This window comes from Globicephala melas, chromosome 4 (genome assembly GCF_963455315.2).
Source record: "Globicephala melas chromosome 4, mGloMel1.2, whole genome shotgun sequence".
Taxonomy (NCBI): domain Eukaryota; kingdom Metazoa; phylum Chordata; class Mammalia; order Artiodactyla; family Delphinidae; genus Globicephala; species Globicephala melas.
Window position 1 is genome coordinate 1678441 of NC_083317.1, and position 19406 is coordinate 1697846.

The 19406-nt window shown below is 55.6% G+C and overlaps 1 protein-coding gene across 1 annotated transcript in view; it reads left to right on the forward strand.

Moving 5' to 3' along the window:
- Positions 1-13371, forward strand: part of TSPEAR (thrombospondin type laminin G domain and EAR repeats) — a 60234-nt gene extending 46863 nt beyond the window's left edge. The window contains exons 10-12 of the mRNA XM_030835585.2: positions 7646-7833; positions 10209-10310; positions 13218-13371. Of these exons, the coding sequence (XP_030691445.1) occupies positions 7646-7833; positions 10209-10310; positions 13218-13371 (444 nt within the window). The remainder of the gene's footprint in view (positions 1-7645; positions 7834-10208; positions 10311-13217) is intronic.
- Positions 13372-19406: the final 6035 nt, after the last annotated feature.

A 19406-nucleotide genomic window follows, 5' to 3' on the forward strand; every position in this document is an offset into this window, starting at 1 on the left:
GAACCCTCCTCATATCACATGCTTGGTGTGACAGCCCTGCTAGGGACCTGTGTGGTTGACCAGAAGGCCGCTTGCCGGGCCTCTGTGCCAGGCTGCAGGACTGTGCTCTCTGGACACCGCAGGAGTCTGCTCCCCTGCTCCGCCGGCTTGTCTGCTAGATATTTGGAAACAGTCACCGCAGATCTCTCAGAATAGTCTTCAGTTCCTGCCATTGTCCCCCGTGCGGTATGTTCCAAATCCCAAGGGGATTCTGGCCAGTCTCCTTGAACGCCCCCCAGTGTGCCGGCTCCAGGTACGTGAGACCCGGAAACTCTGCATTTCAGGCTGCATCTGGATCCAGCTCCAGTCTGCACCCAGCCCTGCCGTAGGCCTCAGACACAGAAGGGAGGCCGGGGCCAAGGGGCAGCGACGGCGCCAGCTGAGCCAGGGCGGGGGCCATCCGGGTTACAGGACCTAAAGGAGAACCAGCTGAGGGGTGGGACGTCAGTGGGAAGAATCACCCACAAGGGCGGGCGAGAGCAGGACCACAGTGGCTGTGAGAGAGCGTGTCTCTGGCCAGTGGGCAGAGTGACTGTGGGGGCTGTGAGGGGGCACTGCTGCCACCTGAGCCCGCAAACGACTGCGGAGCCCTGCCTGAAGGCTGCCTTCTCTTATGACCCGTGTTTCTTCACACTCGAGTCCTCAGAACCCACGAGGTCCCACTTTCATGTTCTGCCAGCATTTTTCATACTGTGTTTTAATCCTCTCAGGTCCTGGCGATGTCTTCATGTGTTTCCACTTGATTTGGAGCTTTGCACCCTCTCTCACGGCCATGGGCTTTGAAGCAGGAGAGGCCGGTGCTTTGAAAGCATGTGTGGGTGGAGAGGTGCCCACACCGCAGGGAAACCTTTGTGGAGGGACGGCCAGGCAAGGGCGCACGCAGGTGTTTGCGAAGCTGTGCACACGGACGGTGCTGGGAGGGGCGCTGGGCGGGGTCCCAGGGCTGCGGGGTGAGTTCAGCTCACCGGGAGGGCCCGGGCCATGCCCACGCCAGGTCTGTGGCTCAGGTGTACGTGAGAGGCTGGCTGCCCACCCTGGACGAATTCCTCAGCCCCGCCCTCCAGACCTCCCCGCCTCTCCCACCAGGAATCCTGGAACCTTCCTCAGGTGGCAGAGACCACAGCTCCAACCACTTGGCCTCACCATCTTGGACCAAAGGAGGTCCGAGCGGGGTGTGTGCAGGAAGGAATGGGCTCTGGCCACAGAAATCCAGCCTCCAGCCCCTGGGGTTTCTGCTCCCTGAGCTGTCTGGCTGTGGGGCCTGTGGTCACAGTCATCACGTGTAGACCCAGAACGGAGGGGCCGGGGGAGCGGGGAGGGGAATGGTGGGCCAAGATGGCGGGCTTTATTGCCTGGGAGGCGGGGCTGATGGAGGTGCCGCTGGCAGAAAAGAGAACCGAGGGCAGTGGGAGACTGGGGGGGGGGGCGCAGCTGAGGGCTGACAGGGGCCCCAGTGGAGAGGGCCAGTGAACCCCAGGAAGCCGTGCGTCAGGGCAGGTGGAGGGGACGGGCAGAGGCGCTGCCCAGAGCTATCAGTGGGTGTCTGGGGATGAGGGTGGAGCTGTGGGCTTGTCAGAAACGTAGTCTCCACCGGGAATGTAGACGTCCAGAAACGAAGGAAAAGGAGGCACGTCTGTAAGGAGGGTGGTGTGAGAGCGCCCTCAGCAGTCAGCGCCGGGAGGGGCCGGGCTCAGGTGCTGGCAAGGGCCCTGGCGCTTCCTCCTGTGCCTCGGGTCTGCTCTGTGAGGCAGGAGCGGGCAGTGGACCAGGCGGCCTGGGGAGGAGCAAGGTTTGGAGGGGCTGCTGGGCCAGGGGAGAGCTGGGAGGGGCACCCCCTGAAGCCTCCTAGGATGGGACCCTCACCCACCTTAGCCAGCTGCCCACAGTGGGAATGGCAGCGTCCCCCCAGGGCCCTCTGGGGGGCTGCCTGCCTTCCCCAGGCAGCGCGCCCCGCCCCTCCCTCCCCAGGCACTCCCAGACCTTGGGTCTTTGCTCCATCAGAGCCGGAACCTGAGGGCCTCCTCCCCAGCAAGGGATCCGCTGGTTACCGGGAGCCCACCCACCCTCAAGGGAGGCCGTCAGGGGTTCCAGGTGCTCCCGGCTGCCAAGTCCTGGAAGCACCATCGTCCCTCGAGGTGTTCCAGAGCCTGCCAGGCCCGCAGCCAGGGGACTCCAGGGCAGAGCTCCGGGGGAATTCCGCTCAGGAGGGCGGGAAGGGCCCACCAGCCCAGCAGGTGCCTGGCCTCCTTGATCCGGCGCCAGGCAGGGTTCTTCTCTCCCTGATGAGTCCCTAATGTGCTTAGAGTCCAGGAGCGGCCTGACAGCGGGGCCTCAGGCCCGCTCATGCCCTGCCCAGGCTGGAGCAGCCCTGGGTGGGGACGGTCCCCCATTCGCTTCCGAGCGGGGGCAGCGCAGCCTCTGGCTGAGGGCGCAGGTGCTGGTCCCACCCTGCGAGGAGAGCTCATCGCTAGCCGGTGACTGTGAGCCGGGGGCCCCATGCTGGCCTGTGCCAGCCTCTGGCGGATAAAATACCGGACACCCAGTTCAATGTGAATTCCAGATAAACAACGAATCATTGTTTAGTAAAAGCGTGTCCATACACATACACTGAAGAACCATTGCTTATCTGAAATTCAAATTGAACGAGGCGCCGCGTACTTGCTGTATCTGGCGCCTGACGCAGCTGCGCGGACAGCAGAGGTAGGGTGAGAACACACCTCCCCTCCCCGCCCCGCCCGCGCTAAGCCACGCCCACCTGGATGCTCCTCCCCACCTCCCTGCCGCTGGCCACGCCCCCGTCCTTCCTCCTGGGTTCCTGGCCCTTCTCCCCGTTTCCCAGGCCCTGACAGCCCCTTCACCGACCCCCATCTGCACGCCTCTCCCCCTCCGCGCTGGGGCTCAAGGCAAGTGAGCGGAGGGTGGAGTGAGTCGGAGCTGGAAGGCAGCCCTGGCAATCTGTGGGATACCCCCTCTTCATACAAGCCCTGGCCCCTTGTCCTGTGTGGGTGTGTACACGTGCGTGCTTGCAAGCGTGTGCATGTATATACACAATGCATGTGTGTGCATCAGGTATAAGGGCATACAGGTGTATACAGGTGGGTGTGTACATAAAAGCTTGTGTGCCTGCAGGTATGTGCACATGTATACACTTGTATGCATGCAGGATTGTGTGTAAAGTCGTGTCCATGCAGGTGTGTGCACGTGTGTACACAGGTGTGTGCATGCAGGTGTCTTGTGTGTCTGCACACGTGCACGTGTGTGCAGGTGTGTGTGCGGGTGTGGGCGTTTCCCACTGACGTGGTCTCATCAGCACCGGGGTGGGAGGAGCTGGCGATCTCACCCACCGGCCTCTCTGGTGGTTTCTGCGACCTGCCAGAGCTGGCGCGCGTGTCACTGCACACTCGTGCGGGTCTTTAACGTCGGTCGACTATGAAGCGGCCACACAGCAGATGAGGCTGGCGGCCCCGCGGGCCCGAGTGTCCCCACCAGCTCGGAAGTTTCCGGGTGACCCCAGGGGACATAGTGCCACCTCCGGAGCAGCGGTGAGGAGAGGACGCCAATGCACAAAGGCCTCAGCCCAGCTCCTGGCCCGGAAGCGGTTGGCAACGCCAGGTGTCCTGGCCCCTGTCCTTGTCCTCGTGTGTCACTTTTAGCTTGGGCTCCCTTGTTTCGGCTCCTCAGGACGGGCCCAGGCCTGTTTCAAGGGCAGCGGCTCTGCCCGGGATCGGGGCTCCGCGAACCGGGCGGCGACGCCCTCTGCTGGGCGTGGAGAAAACACCAAGCCGGGCGACCTGGCCGGGTACCGGACCCGCCGGGGCCAGAGGGCGCGCTGGGCGGCGCGGACCCATCTACAAGCGGGGAAGGGACCTCCGAGGAGGGGCAGTCATCAGACCCGCCCTGCCCGGTCCGGGTAAAGAAAAACGGAGCCGCTTCCCACGTGGGGTGGGGATGCGAGTGTTCCTCCAGCATCGCTGGGCGTCGGGTGACTGGCTCTGCCCCCGCCACGACCACCTGCGTCTGGGGACGCACGGTGTCCCCAGGAAGCAGCCCGGTCCCGAGCCTGTGCGCTGCGTGGCTTCCAGGCTCGGTTCCTTGTCCGTCCAACCTGAGCTGTTCCCAGCTTTTCACTGTCATGAGTAAAGCTCCTACAGGCATCTCATCAAGGCTTTCCGTGGGCAAATTGTTTTTATTTCTCTTGAGTGGAATTCTGGGCCATAAGGTAGGCGGATGTTTAACTTTGCAGACATCGCCAAGCAGTTTTCCGAGACGATTCTACCATTTCACACACTCCCCCGCACAGCATGAGCTCCAGCCGCCCCGCGCTCTTGCCAACACCGGGTTTTGTCTGTATTTGCAGTTTTACTTGTTGGGTGTGAAGCGGCCCCGCAGTGTGGGTTTTAAGTCGAAATCCCCTGGTGACTAGATGGCGGGTTTCCATCCACCTGCTGGCTTGCTAGAGCCCCCTTGCGAAATGCCTATTCAAGTCTTTTACCCATATTTTATTTTATTTTCTGCCTTTCATTACTGATAGGTAGGAGTTCCTTCTATATTCTGGATACAAGCCCTCTGTCACATACGTAGTCTTCCATCTATCTCCTCTGTTTCGTATTGATTCAGTGCGTTGTGTAATTGTGTGCTCCAGTAATTACGGCATACGTATCCAACTTCCTATGGTCTATTTTTTATTAACCGTGAGTCCCTGTTAATATGTACAATTCAAATTAAAAATTTTTTATTTTATATCGGAGTATAGCTGATTAACAATGTTGTGTTCGTTTCAGGTGTACAATCTATTTTGAATTAATATTATACCTTACATCTAATGTAATAACCTTACAACAACATGATTTCATTTACCCCCACCCGTCTGTCCGGCTACTGTGAGCATGTATAGACTCACACGTCTACTTAGGTTATAAGCTCCACAATTTATCATTTTTGCTGTCGGTTGTCTTTACACCCACAGGCTCACCATTCCCAACGCCCTCTGCATCCCTTCCACAGACACGACTCTCCCTGTGGTGTAACCACCCTTCAGCTTCACAGCTTCCTCCGGTACTTCTCGTAGAGCAGGTCTGCTGGCAACTCATTCGACCACTTTTATCTGAAAATGACTTTATTCTACCTGGAAGGATATTTTCACTGGTTGTAGAATTCTGGGTTCACGTTTTTTCTTTCGTGTACATTAAAGATGGTTTTCTGTTGATGTCAAGCTTCCACTGTTTCTGATGAGACGTCGGGTACCATTGGTACCACTGTTTCCCTATATCGAATGTGTCGTCTTCCTCTGGTGGCTTTTGCAATCTTCTCCATCTATTCTCGGATATTTAAATATGATGTGTCAAGGTGTGGGGGTTTTTTTGTCTTTATTCTGGTTGGGGTCTCCGATCTTCTTGGATCTGTGGTTTTTAATCAAATTTGGAAAAATATTAGCCATCATTTATTTAAATGTTTCTTCTGCCTCATTCTCTTTTCTTTTCCTTCTGTGACGCAATTACACGCACGTTAGACTGCATTATATTATTCCTCAGTCATAGAGCCTCTGTTCACCTTTATTATAAATGTTTTTTTTACATATTTATTTATTTATGTATGGCTGCATTGGGTCTCCGTTGCTGCACACAGGCTTTCTCTAGTTGCGGCGAGTGGGGGCTGCTCTTCTTTGTGGTGCACGGGCTTCTCGTTGTGCTGGCTTCTCATGTTGTGGCTCGCGGGCTCTAGAGCGCAGGCTCAGTGGTGTGGCACACAGGCTTAGCTGCTCTGCAGCATGTGGGATCTTTCTGAACCAGGGCTCGCACCCGTGTCCCCTGCATTGGTAGGCGGTTTCTTAACCACTGCGCCACCAGGGAAATCCCTATTGTAAACGTTTTTCCCCCTTTCTGTGCTTCAATTCAGGCAATGTCTATCAGTCTCTCTTCTAGTTCACTGGTTCTTTCTTCTGGATGGTCCTGATAGCTCTTGATCCCATGCAATAGATTTGTGAACACAGATATTTTCCTCTTCAGGTAGGATTTCTATTTGGCTCCGTTTAGAGTTTTCCTAGCTTCCCAAATCTCCCCATCTCATTGGTCAGCACACACATATTTCCCTATAGATTCTGATCGTAGCTACTGTAAAGTTTGCATCTGTTAACTCCAGTATTTGCAGTGTCCACCTATTTCTACTTGCTGTTTCTTCTCTTGATTATGGGTCACATTCGCCTGCCTGTTTCCCCAGGTGCTTAACTCTCTGGTCAGTTCCTTCAGCCTCTCAGTTGTTGTTTGTCTCTGGGTCCCTGGGATCTTGTCCCCTGTGTGTACACCTCAGGAGCTGGACAGGACTTGAAAGAAGTTACTAAGGAGACATTGGGGCTCCCCCTTCTGGGGTTCCCTCCTTCCTAGAGCTAGAGACTCTGCAAGCCCCAAACTCTCACCTTGGACTCCCATGTCCAACCAGCCTGCTGCCGCCATTCGAGTGCCGTGCCCACGCGCCCCAGGATGGGGAGTGCCCTCAGAGAAAACGTCAGATAAACGTGCATCCGGGGGTCGCGTCCCCTCCACTCTCCACCTGCCTCGGCCCTTGTCCAGCGCCTTCAAACAACTGTGTGCTTTTTAGGCATCGCATCCAGAGTTCACGATTATTATCAGCAGGAGGCTCAGTCTAGTGTAAGTGTCTCCACCAGGATGAGAAGCCGGAAGCCAAGAGGCAAAACATTTAAAGCCAATTTCGTGCCAAGTGTCCCATCGGCGCTTCTGCAGCCCTCGCCAGCCCATGGGAACAGAGTCAACCCCTTTCTGCTGACGTGGGATCTCAGACCCCAGCGGCCTCCTCAGGCTGTGGTTCGGGGTCCCCAGGAGCTTTGGCCGCTGTTCCACCAGCCACAGGCCGCTCACTGCTGCGGGAGCTGCCACATCTTCCCTGCCTCCACTTAAGCCCCTGCCGCTTGCTGTCTTCAGGGGTGGTCACTCCTTTTGTTTCTGCCCCACCTTCTCTCTTCAGGGCCCAGACCAGGGCCTGGATCTGGACCCCTCTGGTCCTCCCCTTCCCCATGCACCCTCACCGCAGCACCCCCGAGATGCTGGCCGTAACTTCCTCCTGGGTCCCACCCGCAAATCAGCTCATGCAGCTCGAGGTCTGGGACCAAGGCTTGGCAGCCGGCTATTCACATAAAGGTCCAGCCCTGTTGCCCCCCACACACCTCACCCTCGAGGGTGATAAGTGATTTCAGAGGGACGGCACAGGAACCCAGAGATGGGGTGGTCCCTAGAGCCAAAGGAGAGCCTCAGGCTAGGGACAGCCTGTAGTGAGAAACTCCAGAGGTCCCTAGAGTTTGCTTTGGAGTTCAGAGCCTGACTGGGGGGAGCAGGGAGGGCTCCCTGGCAGAGATGTTGTAGCAGCTGGACCTCCTGGATGGGCACACTGGGGCATGGGGGAGTGGGCGGCACAGGTGGTAAGAAGCACTCTATGCAGATGGTCCCCTGACTCACGTGCAGTGAGGCTGGGAAGAGCCGTGCTGGCGGGAGGGCCCCGACCCGGCGCCTGGAGCACGCAGGGGCTGGAGCGCGTGGGTGGCCATTCCGAGGGTCTCCATTCACGCGTGCTCTTGGCCCCCTTCTCACCGTTCCAGACGTTTGGCGCTGCAGACTGGGAGGTTTTCCACATCGGGGAGAGGGTGTTTCTTGCCGTCGCGAATAGTCACCGCTACGACGTGGAAATGCAAGTGCAAAACGACTCCTACGTCATCGACTCCGTCATCTACGAGCTGAACGTCACCGCGCAGACGTTCGTCAGGTTCCAGGAGATCCGCACCTGCAGGTACCGGGGTGCGGTGGGGGGCAGGGATCCAGGGGGACCCGCTTCCCGCCCGGTAGCCCACAGACGGCAGCGCGCCTGTGCCTCCCGGAAGCCACGGGTGCCCCACCCGCTTCCTGGAGGCGTGACGTGGTCTCACTCCCCACTCCCTGCAGACCTTTCTCCAGGGCCAGGTGAGTGATAGTGGCTCCTGTTGTAACCTGGACTCTGCTTTCAAACGATGTGGCTTGTGTGTGTGTTTTTAAACTAAATTCACGGGTGTGTGCAGCCATCACCACAGTGACTTTAGAATATTTTCATCGCCTCAAAAAGAAACCCCGCCCTTCAGCTACCTTTGCCCCTCCCCCCACCTCCCCAGCCTCCGGCACCCACCAGTCTGCTTTCCGTCCCTCTGGGTTTTCCCATTCTGGACGCTGCCTGTGAATGGAATACATAGGGTGTGGTCTGTTGTGTGTGGCTTCTCTCACTCGGCATGTGTTCAAGGCTCACCTACGCTGTACGTCAGTGCTTCACCCCTTTTAATGACTGAGGAATGTTCCACTGTAGTTATTTACCACACTTTGTTCGTCCCTCGTCGGTTGGTGGATATCTGTCCGTCTCCACCTTTTGTCCAAACGGTGTGGTTCTGAAGGATAAAGATGTGCCTCCCATTACCGTCAGTGGCTTTACTGTCCCGCTGCTCTGGAGGGAGAGCGGGAAGTCACGCCAGACGTTCGCTTCCTCCTGGATTAAAGCAACGCAGCCCCTGACGTGAGCTGTGGCGCAGACAGTGTAAGTCAGCACTTTGCTGTTGGCGTCTTTTCCACGGCCTCGGTTTTAGAACCCAGCTGCGACTGGCAGGATGCTGCACGGGGACCACACGGCTGCCCTGCTGCCCCTCAATGAGCATGGTCACGGCCACGACTTCTTTAATGACCGAATCGTGACTGGCCATGCCTGGAAGTGGCCTGAGACAGGCTTCCAAACAGTAGAAGAAGGAAGCAGTGAGGAGCCCCAGGGCCCCCACTGGCCTCAGCCCCCCTGCATGTCCCCAGGGACCCCCATGGGCCCTCTCACATCTAGGGTCCTGTAGGAGCTCTAGGCTAGCGCCCTCAGTGCCCCACTGAGAAGGAACCCAGGGTGAGTATCGACCAAGAGAGAAGGGCCCTCTACTGCCTGAATAAGCCGTAACCCGGAGGCCACTGGAGGCAGACGCACCGGCCTGACCTTTGGCATCCAAGTGACTCCCACTTGCTGCAAGGCTGTGGCCTCAGTTTCCTTATCTGTAAAGTGGACACAGGACAGTAATGCAGTAATCAGAGTGGTGACTGGGGACCATGGCTGATGCCCAGGTTGGCCTCCTTGGATAGACAGGGCTCTGGGATGTCCTTCCTGGAAGCCCTCTGTCAGACCCCTGGGAACTGAGCCATCTCTGAGCACAGACTCACCCTTAGCAAGTTCAGGAGGCATTTGCTGAAGGCAGGATGCAGTGGTCTGTTTGCAGTAAGAACCACAGCTTGCAAATGTGGGGAATGTCTCTGTGTCAGCAGACCCTGCTGGCACCTGAACGGCTGTCAGGGAAGGAGCGGGTGAGTGGGTGAGCTCACGGCCAGTGTCCTCAAGTTCCCGCCTCCAGGGGGTGCTGCAGGCCTTCATGGAGTGACCACGAGCTTGAGACTGTTCCTCTATTTCAGCCTCTTCTAAGTGAGTGACCTTTGCACCCATGTTCATAGCATCAGCATTGACACTTGTAACCCAAGTGTCCATCGACAGAGGAATGGATAGAATGGGGTCCATTCTTACAATGGAATATTGTTCAGCCTCGAAAAGGAAGGACATTCTGACAACTGTGAAAACACGGATGAACCTTGAGGACATGATGCTCAGTGACGTAAGCCAGTCAGAAAAGGACAAATGCAGTAGAATCCACTGATATGCCCTCCCTGGATGAGCCAGATTCATAGGGACACACAGCAGGACGGCGGGGGCCGGGGGCTGGGGGAGGGGATGGGAGGCAGTGTTTCACGGGGGCGGAGTTTCAGTTTGGCAAGATGGAAAAAGTCTGGAGGTGGACGGTGGTGACGGTCGCACAACAGTATGACTGCGCTTAATGCCACTGAGCTGTGCACTTAAGAATGGGTGAAACAGACAGTTTTGTGTATTTTAGTACAATTACATTTTTTTATTTAAAAAAGTGAACAATTAATTTGCACTTCCCGGGAATAGACCAACTGGCTGTGTGACTGAGAAAATCGCTCCCCCTTCTGTGGATTTTGGAAGTGGGACCTACCGCCCTGAATTCTGAGATTAGGGGGAGAACTGGCTGAACTCCAGCCCCCCGAGTTCCATGGCAACATGTCCGAGTCCCGTGTCCTAACGTCTGCTCCTTGCTTTTGCAGTGCTCTGGACTGGGAGTTCTTCTCAGTGGGAGAAGATTATTTCCTGGTGGTTGCAAACTCCTTCGACGGAAATACCTTCTCAGTAAACAGTATTATTTACAGGTAAAGGCCGTGCCCCTCCTCACCACCTCGGTTCACGTGGCGTGTGCTTGCCTTCCCCACTGGTGACCACAGGCTCAGAGCGAGTCACAGGTTAGTGGGCTTTGTGGGTCACCTGGCACCCAGCGCACCGGAGTGCAGGCTGAGTCTGGATGATGCCCCTGGGTTAGCCAGGTGACCACTAGTCTCGCTGAGGCTCACGACTTTGGATTTGGCCAGAGATGCGTGTGTGGATACACTAATTAGAGAGTTATTCGTATATTATCCTTTAAACGTTTCCATCCAGGCCTACGGTAGACCCCTCTGTTTTTCACGTGTCCTTCAATAAAATTTTACACTTCGTCCTAGAGGCACTGTGGTGTTCGCAATACCTTCACTTCTGGGAGTTTTCCTAGTTGTAAGCACATGTCCATTTCCATCTGCGTATCCTGACAATTAATTGTTGTGTCTGGCCATCCAGCCACGTTATCTCTTTCAGTTCTAATGGTTTCCCGAAGAAATGTCTGTGGGAGCTCTAGAAGTATAAGAACACCTACAAATAAAAGCAACTTTGCCTCTGTATTTCCTAATGCTTTTACTGCTTATCTAGTTTTCTCAATTAGCTAGAAATTCCAGGATGATTTGGAATCGTAGGAGCAGTGACCGCCGTTCCGTCTGACTGATGTGATGGAAACGGTCTGGGCGTTACACAGTTTGACAGGACGTGAGCAGTCTCGCCCCGCGGGCATTCTTCAGTGCTTGGCGCGCATCTTCCCGGTCAATCTGTTGACATAATGATTTATGAGAGGTGACCTTGCACTCTGGTCCGAGCGTCACTTAACGAGGATGTGCAATTATTTAACATGTCACTGGCTACCAATCATTATGATCGATTTCAGGTTCTTGTATCTATAATAGGAAATGAAATGGCTCTGTGATTTCTTCTGGACACTTGATGTGGAACCTAACTTAACAGGCACACCACCTACACCTGTGGGCTGGGATGGTTTGAACAGTAGGACTAATCTGTTTTCTTTACGACGTGGTTAAATTCAGTTACAAAGCCGGCGGCCTGGTTCCTTTTCAATAGTGTTTGTGGAGCAGCTCGTCCAGTCTCCCCCGTGGCTACTGGTTTAATCAGGTTCTACGTCTCTTCCTGAGACAAGTTTGCTTATCTATACTTTATTAGAAAAATCATCAATTTTCTTTAGACTTTCTAATTAATTGCTGTTTTCAACAAGACAAAGTAATTTTAAAATTTTAAGTAATTTTAAACTTTTTAAAATTTTAAGTAATTTAAAACTTTAAAATTTTAAGTAATTTAAAATTTAAAAAAATTTTAAGTAATAAAAAAATATTAATTTTAAGTAATTTTTAAGTTTTAATTAATTTTTAAATTTTAAGTAATTTTAAATTTTAAGTAATTTAAAAATTTAAGTAATTTAAAAATTCATATGGAAGAAAAAATTTTCAAAGATGGCCAAGAAAATGTTGAAAAGGAGAATAGTGAAGGAGGTCCTGACAGCGTGCAAATAAAGCAGTATGATTTTTGCTAAACATAAACAAATATGTAGAAGGAGTAGAATACAGTCCAGAAAAGAGCCGATCTTTCACAATCATCTAGTGTGATAATGCTATATTCAGCTCAGTGAGAAAAAGACGAATTAATAAAATAATTCCCTGTAATTTTCTGTCCATCTGGAAGAAAACACACCTATACCTCTGCTTCATATTATACTCAAAGTAAATTTTATAAGGAGAAAACACTTAAATGTTAAAAATTCAACAACAGAAATATTAGAAGAAAAGCTAAGATGACTTTGTAAAACCTCAAAGTTCTGCAGAGAAGATGTGAGACCTTCCCTAGGCTGGAAAGAGGCCGCCAGGCCGACCACCTACATTTAAACGTTTTCTATGGAAAGGGCGTCCCATTCAAAATCAAAGGACAAACTGTCCACAACACATATGGCAGAACAGGAACCCCACAAATTAATAAAAGATTTGTTTTGAATCTGGAAAAATGGGCAAAAGATATAAATAGGGTCTTCAGAACTAAAAATGGACAATGTGAATAAACATGTTAGAAATTGTTGTTTCAGAGCGCGAGGATGACGCATATCTCCCATCGGTTTGGACGCTGTTTAAAGACCCACAGTGCTGAGTGTGTGTGTGTGTTCGGTGGGGAGGGCTGGCCCTTCCCCACCAGGACAGGAATCACCCCAACCTTTCCAGAAAGTCATCTGGAAAAACATTTAAATTAAAACTATGACTGCTTTTGATGCGGCCCACTCTGGGGCCTCCACCCAATGGAAACAGAGCTACCTGTCGATAAATCCCTTTTGAAGGGCAAAACCTAGAAACCGCTGACTGGGGCAGGATGAAGGGCTAGGTACAGCATCCTCATGTGGGAGCGGGGGTCACAGGGCCGTGTGCCGGCAGTGGGGTTCCCGCATCCAAAGATGGGTGCCAGGTGTGTGTCTGAGGGCCGTGCCTCACTGCCAACCCCAGCAGTGAGGAGGGGGCTTCAGCTCGGACCCCACTATTAACCCACCAGGAGGCCCTCCCCATCCCCCGCCCGACGGAGAAATCCGAAGGCAATCTAGGATGGGAGCAGGACCCTGGGTGGATCAGAGCAGCCGTGGGGTCTCGGACAGGGCAGGTCCCCCCTTCCGGGTCTCAGTTTCCTCTTTGCAGGCTGAGAAGGCCCCTCCTGGCCCAGCTCCCCGCGATTGTAACCTGGGGGGATTGTGAGGCTGGGATGCTGGGCCCCTCCATGCTGTGCCCGGTGGGAGAAGCAGGTGAAGAAGGCCTGGCGAGGATCACGGCAGGGGGGATACAGTGGGAGCCCCAACGCCCAGGCACCTTCTCCTCTCCCTGAGGGCAGCCTGGCGCCGGCGCCCCTGTCCCGAGGCTGACAGTCTCTCCCCACAGGTGGCAGGGGTATGAAGGCTTCGTGGCCGTGCACAGCCTCCCGACCTTCGGCTGCAGGGACTGGGAGACCTTCCGCACGGCTGCCGGCTCCTACCTGGTCTACTCCAGCGCCAAGGAGCCGCTGTCCCGGGTGCTGAAGCTGAGGACAGGGTGATGGGCCCAGGGACCCAGGAATGGGACCCACCTGGCCGCACCCCAGAACCTCACCTGAGAAGAACCTCCGGGGACGGGGAAGAGCCTGGGAGAAGCTGTGGCTTCCAGAGCCACCACCTCGCCGCCCCTGGCTCTTGTCTAGCCGAGGATGTTTTCACTTCCACCCCGGTAACCATGGTGGCCGGACTCATGTGGCTCTGTGGGTGTCCACGTGGAAGGCCAGAGCTGCCCCTGCACGTCTGGTGTCCTGCAGGGATTTCGCTTTAAAGGAAAAGTTCATACGAAGTTTTACCTCAAAAACAGCGGAGCCTGGTCACCTTCCCGCGGTGCCCACCACATGGCCAGATGCTCAGCTCTGCTCGGGGAGCCCAGACACGGGAACCGGCTGATGCTGTCTGACGTCTCTGTGCCAGCTAATTATTGTGTTCTGTCTAGACTGAACTGTATTTATGTGCTCTCTACAAAAAGCACTGCTGCGTCTGTGTTTCTGGCGGGGACTCGACCCTCATGGATAGCAGTCACCGGGCCGTAGCACGCACTCTGCCACCACAGCCCGACGTGCCCTTGGGTCCCTGGTCACCAGCACGCCTCTCCTAGCAGGAGCTTTTTCCTCCAGCCTCAGTTTACCCATGAATGCGGGGGGGTAGGGTCAGGTCAGGAATCCCAAGGATGCCTGGCACGCGTCTTGTCTCCTCCCGGAGCCACACCCGTGGGAGACCCCGGGTCGACGGGACCCTGTTGCCTCTGCACCCAGGCTGGTATCCCCGGTCATCGTGGCTGGCCTTGTGGGTGTACCGGGTGGACTTGCAGTGCCAGTGCTCGCCCAGCTCCTCCCAGGTCCATGCCTGAGCCTACACCAGGCCTGGGCCTTCTGCCTCCCTGGGGCGGCTGCTAGGTGCGACGTGACACCCCCCCAGGAGCCTAGGGGAGATGCCATCACCACCGGGAAGCCTCCCCGGTGGAAGGGGACTTCTCCATGCCAGGAGCTTTGCTGGGAAGACCCTGTGGGGTGCCCATCCAGCCAGGAGACCACGGGGCAGTAGCTAAGCCAGGCCTGTTCCACTACCCAGGCCCCGCCTGCTCTAGGATGGGATATAGGAGCCAGGACCTCAGCGGCAGGAAGGCCCCATGCTTGGGCTAATGTTCTGCTCTTTCCGTCTCGAAATCCTGGCTGACGTTTGCCCAGGATCACACAGCCAGGGGCACGGTAGCAGCTGCAACCACAGTCCTGGCTCTCCGTGTCGGCTCCACGTGAGAACTGGGGAGGCCCAACTGCCCAGGAAGGAAAGCGATGTGAGCCTGCTCCCAGGCCATCCTGACCAGGCTTGGGGTCTCGAGAACTGTGACCAGGGCCCTCTTGAATTCCCAAAGTGGAGAATTTTCTAGAGCCTCCTTCAGGCCAGTAGCTTTGCCTCCTTCAGGCAAAGAATGGGGGGTGGGGAGGGGGGCTCTGGGGCCACCAGGCCGGGGCACCCGTGTGAGAGAGGCGGCCCGGGCCTAGGACGCCCCCGGGGCAGTTCCCTGCCCTTGTATACGCTGCGTACTTTGGGGAAAGAGGAGGTGCCCCCTCCCTCCAAGTCAGGTTCTGCTGCCGCGGTCCCGCATCCCTCCTGGACCCACATATCCTTGCTGTCGTCGTCCCTAGGCCTGGCTGAGTCCCTGCCCTGGGCAGCAGGGGGCGCCAGTGGGCCTGGCCCGGAGGGTCATGGATCTGCTGGTGCAGGGAGGGTGGGCCAAGGGTGCTAGAGAAAAATGCAGGGTCCCTAGTTAAACTTGAATTACAGAGAAACAATGAATGCTTTTTAAAAAAATACATAGCCCAGTGTTGCATAGAATATATACTAAAGGAGTTCTTGGTGCTTATCTGAGGTTCAGATTCAAGCAGGCTTCCCGTTTCGACTTTGATTTGCTCAACTGCCCACCCTCCCTGAGAGGGATGTTTGGTCGGCTGGGGGCTCTGATTTTAACCGGGATTTGAGGCACGGCCTGAGCAGCCCGTGAGAGGGACAGAAGGAGGGTCACGGGCCAGGGGGCCTGCAGGGAGGCAGCCTCAGTCAGGGTTGGCTGGGGGCTGGGGTGCCACGTCACCTCGGGGCTCTTTGCACAGGTGGGCCCCCGGAAGGGCCCCCAGAGGCAAGGCACCCACACAGGAGAGGGCAGCCTTCCGGGCCAGGAACACAGCAGGGCCTCCCAGACCCCTGTCTCCACGCCTGGGATGGTTGCCTTTTGTGTGTCTGGACGAGATGAGCACTTACATCAGTGGACTCTGGGTAGAGAGATCGCCCTCTGTGATGTGTGGGACCTCGCGCAATCAGTGGGAGGGGTTCCCCAGCAGACCGCCCTGGGCCCGGCACTGTGCGTCGGCCCTCCTGGCTCTTCCCCAGGCCCACCTCCCTGCAGGTTTGGGGCTCGCAGCCTCCACAATGCCCCGAGCCAATTCTGATAATGTCTCCTCTCTACACACTGTTTTCCTGGGGAGTCCTCCAGCCCCAGCCCCCGAGGACACAGTGCTCAAACGGGCAAAGGTGCCCGGGAGTCAGGACGGCTGCGTCTAGTCCGTGGCCGAGCCTCAGTGCCCCCACGTACCCATGAAGGAGGGGTCAACTGGGCGCTGTCTGTGCTCCCCAAGCACCCATCCTACGCGGCTTCTCTCTCCCTCGGCTGACCCGGTTGTCCAGCTGGTGCCCAGGGAGGTAGAAGGCAGACGACGGACACCAGTGCCACCAGCGCAGTAGCGACAGAGGGAGCGACCGCCTCCTGTCCCTGCCCGGGGCTTCGTCCTGACCAAGTGATGCCACTGCGTCCCTGCACAGTGTCCGAGCTCTGCTCCACTGGGCGGAAACAAAAAACATAAATCAGATGTGCGTAAGTTATGAATGCAAATCAGAGGGGGAACAACGCAGAAAGCATGGCACTATCTACATCTTTCCAAGTCAGCTTTCGGGCTTCTGTCCTGTTGATAAACACTCCCAAGGCGCGTGCGGCTCCCGGAAGTTTGCACGCAGTGTGACGTGACCACATTCTTGTCCCTTTGACACCCATGTCATGTTTCTTCACAGCCACGTCCTGGGGATTGCTGGGCTGGTCATCCTTTGTTAATCCACAGAGATGCAACGGCCTTTTCTGTGATAAACAACACTTCAAGCACATCTTTGCACAAACTGCGTTTCTTTGCAGTTTCTTCTTCAGGGTCATGGTTTCCTGGAGAACACTGGAGAACACTCTGCGGCAGTGTTCGCGTTTCCTTACCTCCGGGGCTCCCTTCCCTGAAACCCGATCCAGGGGGAGGATGACCAGATGTGCGAATCGCACCTCTTCCACCAGCTATGCCCCCCTACTTCCCCATCTGCCAGGTGTGTCAGTGCCGTGTTGCTGGCAAAATTATCTCGTTTATTAAAAGAAATAAACTCTAAGGAAACCATAAAAATCAGACCACAGGATGGAATTCCCTGGCGGTCCAGTGGTTAGAACTCCGTGCTTCCACTGCAGGGTGCACCGGTTCAGTCCCTGGTCAGGGAACTAAGATCCTGCAAGCCGCATGGCGTGGCCCACGCCCCCCCCAAAAAAAATCAGACTGTGGGAGATAGATGAAGATTTGGAACTAAGATCCCGCAAGCCGCGTGGCGTGGCCCCCCCAAAAAAAAAATCAGACTGTGGGAGATAGATGAAGATTTGGACAAATCTTCAAATTGCTATCCCAACATTGTCAAAATTTCCCAAGTTCCAATGCAGTTTTTATGCGATGCCAATCAAATCCCAAAGCTGCCCTTTTTAATCAATGAAGCCCCACTGAACATCTCGAAGAATCAATTGGCAAAAATACTTTGAAAAAGTGAGGGAAAGCTTGGAGTCCAGTAAGAATTACACTCAAATTAAACAATTCAACCTGGTCTTAGCATAATATGGAAAAGTTAAAGTTATGGATGTTGGAAATAGAAAGTCTGGAATAGAATTTCTTTTGCTCTTTGGAGGGAAATTTTCTAAAGGTAAAAACAATGGAAGTAAACGAAGCCAATGAAAAGGGAAGGTAGAGGTAAAGAGACACAGTTTATATCTTTGTCAAACACATAATGTTGTGTCTTTTAAAAATATAAATAAGTAGAAATGCCACCACAAACTGAGGAAACATCAGGACTGGAGTCACTCGGACGGTCGGTACTTTGAACGTGTGAGGAGGCTCTACAAACCAGTACAGACCCGACGCCCCACACGGACAAGGGCAAACATTGCCAGCAGGACAAATCCAAACGGTGCAAAACAGACTAAACTGGTGAGCTACGCCCACAGGTCATGGAGCGAACGTCACAACCCCAGGTGCTCCGGGGCCGGCGCGGTGACCAGGACCTGCCCGAGTCCTTCTCTTGGGGCTGCTCTACAGTTGAAAACTGAGCAAAGCAGCTCTTCTGTTTGTAAGTTACTGGCTTGGAAAACCTCAGTCTTGGTGTCCCCATTACTGTGACGCCCAGACTGACAGGCTCTGACTCCAAGGCGACTTCTCAGCCCAGGACAAGGACAGGAGGTTGGTGTCCACTCGTGCCCTTGATCCAGTGACCCCTGCGAGACCGCTAAGCCCAGGGGAGCCTGGAGGGGAACTAGGTCCTGCTGAACATAAGCTGGGCTATCCCCTGGCAACACCACTAACCCCAGTGATAACCACCCCCCAGAGAGACAGCAGGACCCGGTCCTTCTGGCCAAGCAAGGCCCGCCCTGGCTGCTGCCCTGCGGTGGGCACAGGGGAAATGCCAGCTGAGCCAAGACAGTGGGGTGCCGAGGGCTCTGGGGAGCAGGACGGCCCAAGGGGGCCGCTTCCAGCTCACCTGTGCGGGCGGAGGAGCCGCCCTGGTGGGGCCTGGCAGGGGCAGCCGCTCAGAGCTGTGCCGGGGCACCTGGGTCAGGGCCCGGGTGCCCACTCTGCACACCGCCTCAGACAACAGGCCCCTCAGAGAATTCCAGCGTAGAGGTGACCCCACCCAGAGAGGCCTCCAGGCCCTCATCGCCGCCCTTCCAAAGGTCTGCGTGTGCGTGTGTGCGGCAGGGCAGGTGGAAGGGGGAGGAGGGCGCAGAGCCATGGTGAACGTTCCTGTGGGGTCCCTGCCCCGGGCTGGCTGGGCGCTGGGAGTCGGGTGCGACTTGATGAGATAAGGGACTTTGAACAGGTGACAGCTCAGTGTCCTGATTGCTCTGAGAGCCACACCTGCCACAGCTACAAATCCAGTGACTGTGGTCATATGTTTACACAAATGTGCTCTTTGGGGATTTTCTCCGTATCTTAACTGCCCTGATGTCACTGCCCGGCTGCGGAGGCTTCATGGGCCGCTGCCGGACGTCTCTCTGCCGCCCACCGCTGCCCGGCAGCCTGGTCACGCCCCAGCTGGGAGCGCGGCATCTCGCACGACCTTGGGCAAGTGCTCTCAGCACTCGGTGCCTCAGTTTCCCCGTTCATAAGTAAGGGTCAGCTGTCAACATGGGCTCTGGGGTCAGCGTCCTAGCCCGGTGGCCACTCTCCATCTACTCCCAGGCTGCTTCTGTCTCTGCTGCTTCTGTAGCCCTTCCTTCAAAGGCCCCCTCCTCCCCAAGAGCAGTTGGGCGCACAGGGAAGGTCGGCCGGTGGGCTTGTCTCTCCGTCTCGCTTTGCACAGAACTCAGGCAGGTGTGGCTGCTTCTGACAGCTGAGTCAACCGCGCGCCTGCCCTCTTTCTGGCCAGTGTTGTTGCCGTGGTTACAGATGCAGACCTTGGCACACCTGGGTCCCAGTGAGGGCATCCCCGCTCCTGGCTGGCACGGCCGCATGCAGGGCGGGACCCGGGAGGCCGGGCTCTGCGCTGCCTCCAGCTCTGGCCATTCTTCAATCTGGGGCTAAGCCCGGGACTTGCCTCTTTGTTTTGACAACACTCCAGGGCCCAGATGAGGACTCCCAGGCCTGGGTGTCAGAAGGCCCGGATTCCAGCCCCACTCTGCCCGCAACAAGCCAACTCCTGAATCCGCCATTTCTCCCCCTGGACCTCGGAATCTTGGGTTTCTTGTCTGAAAATAAAA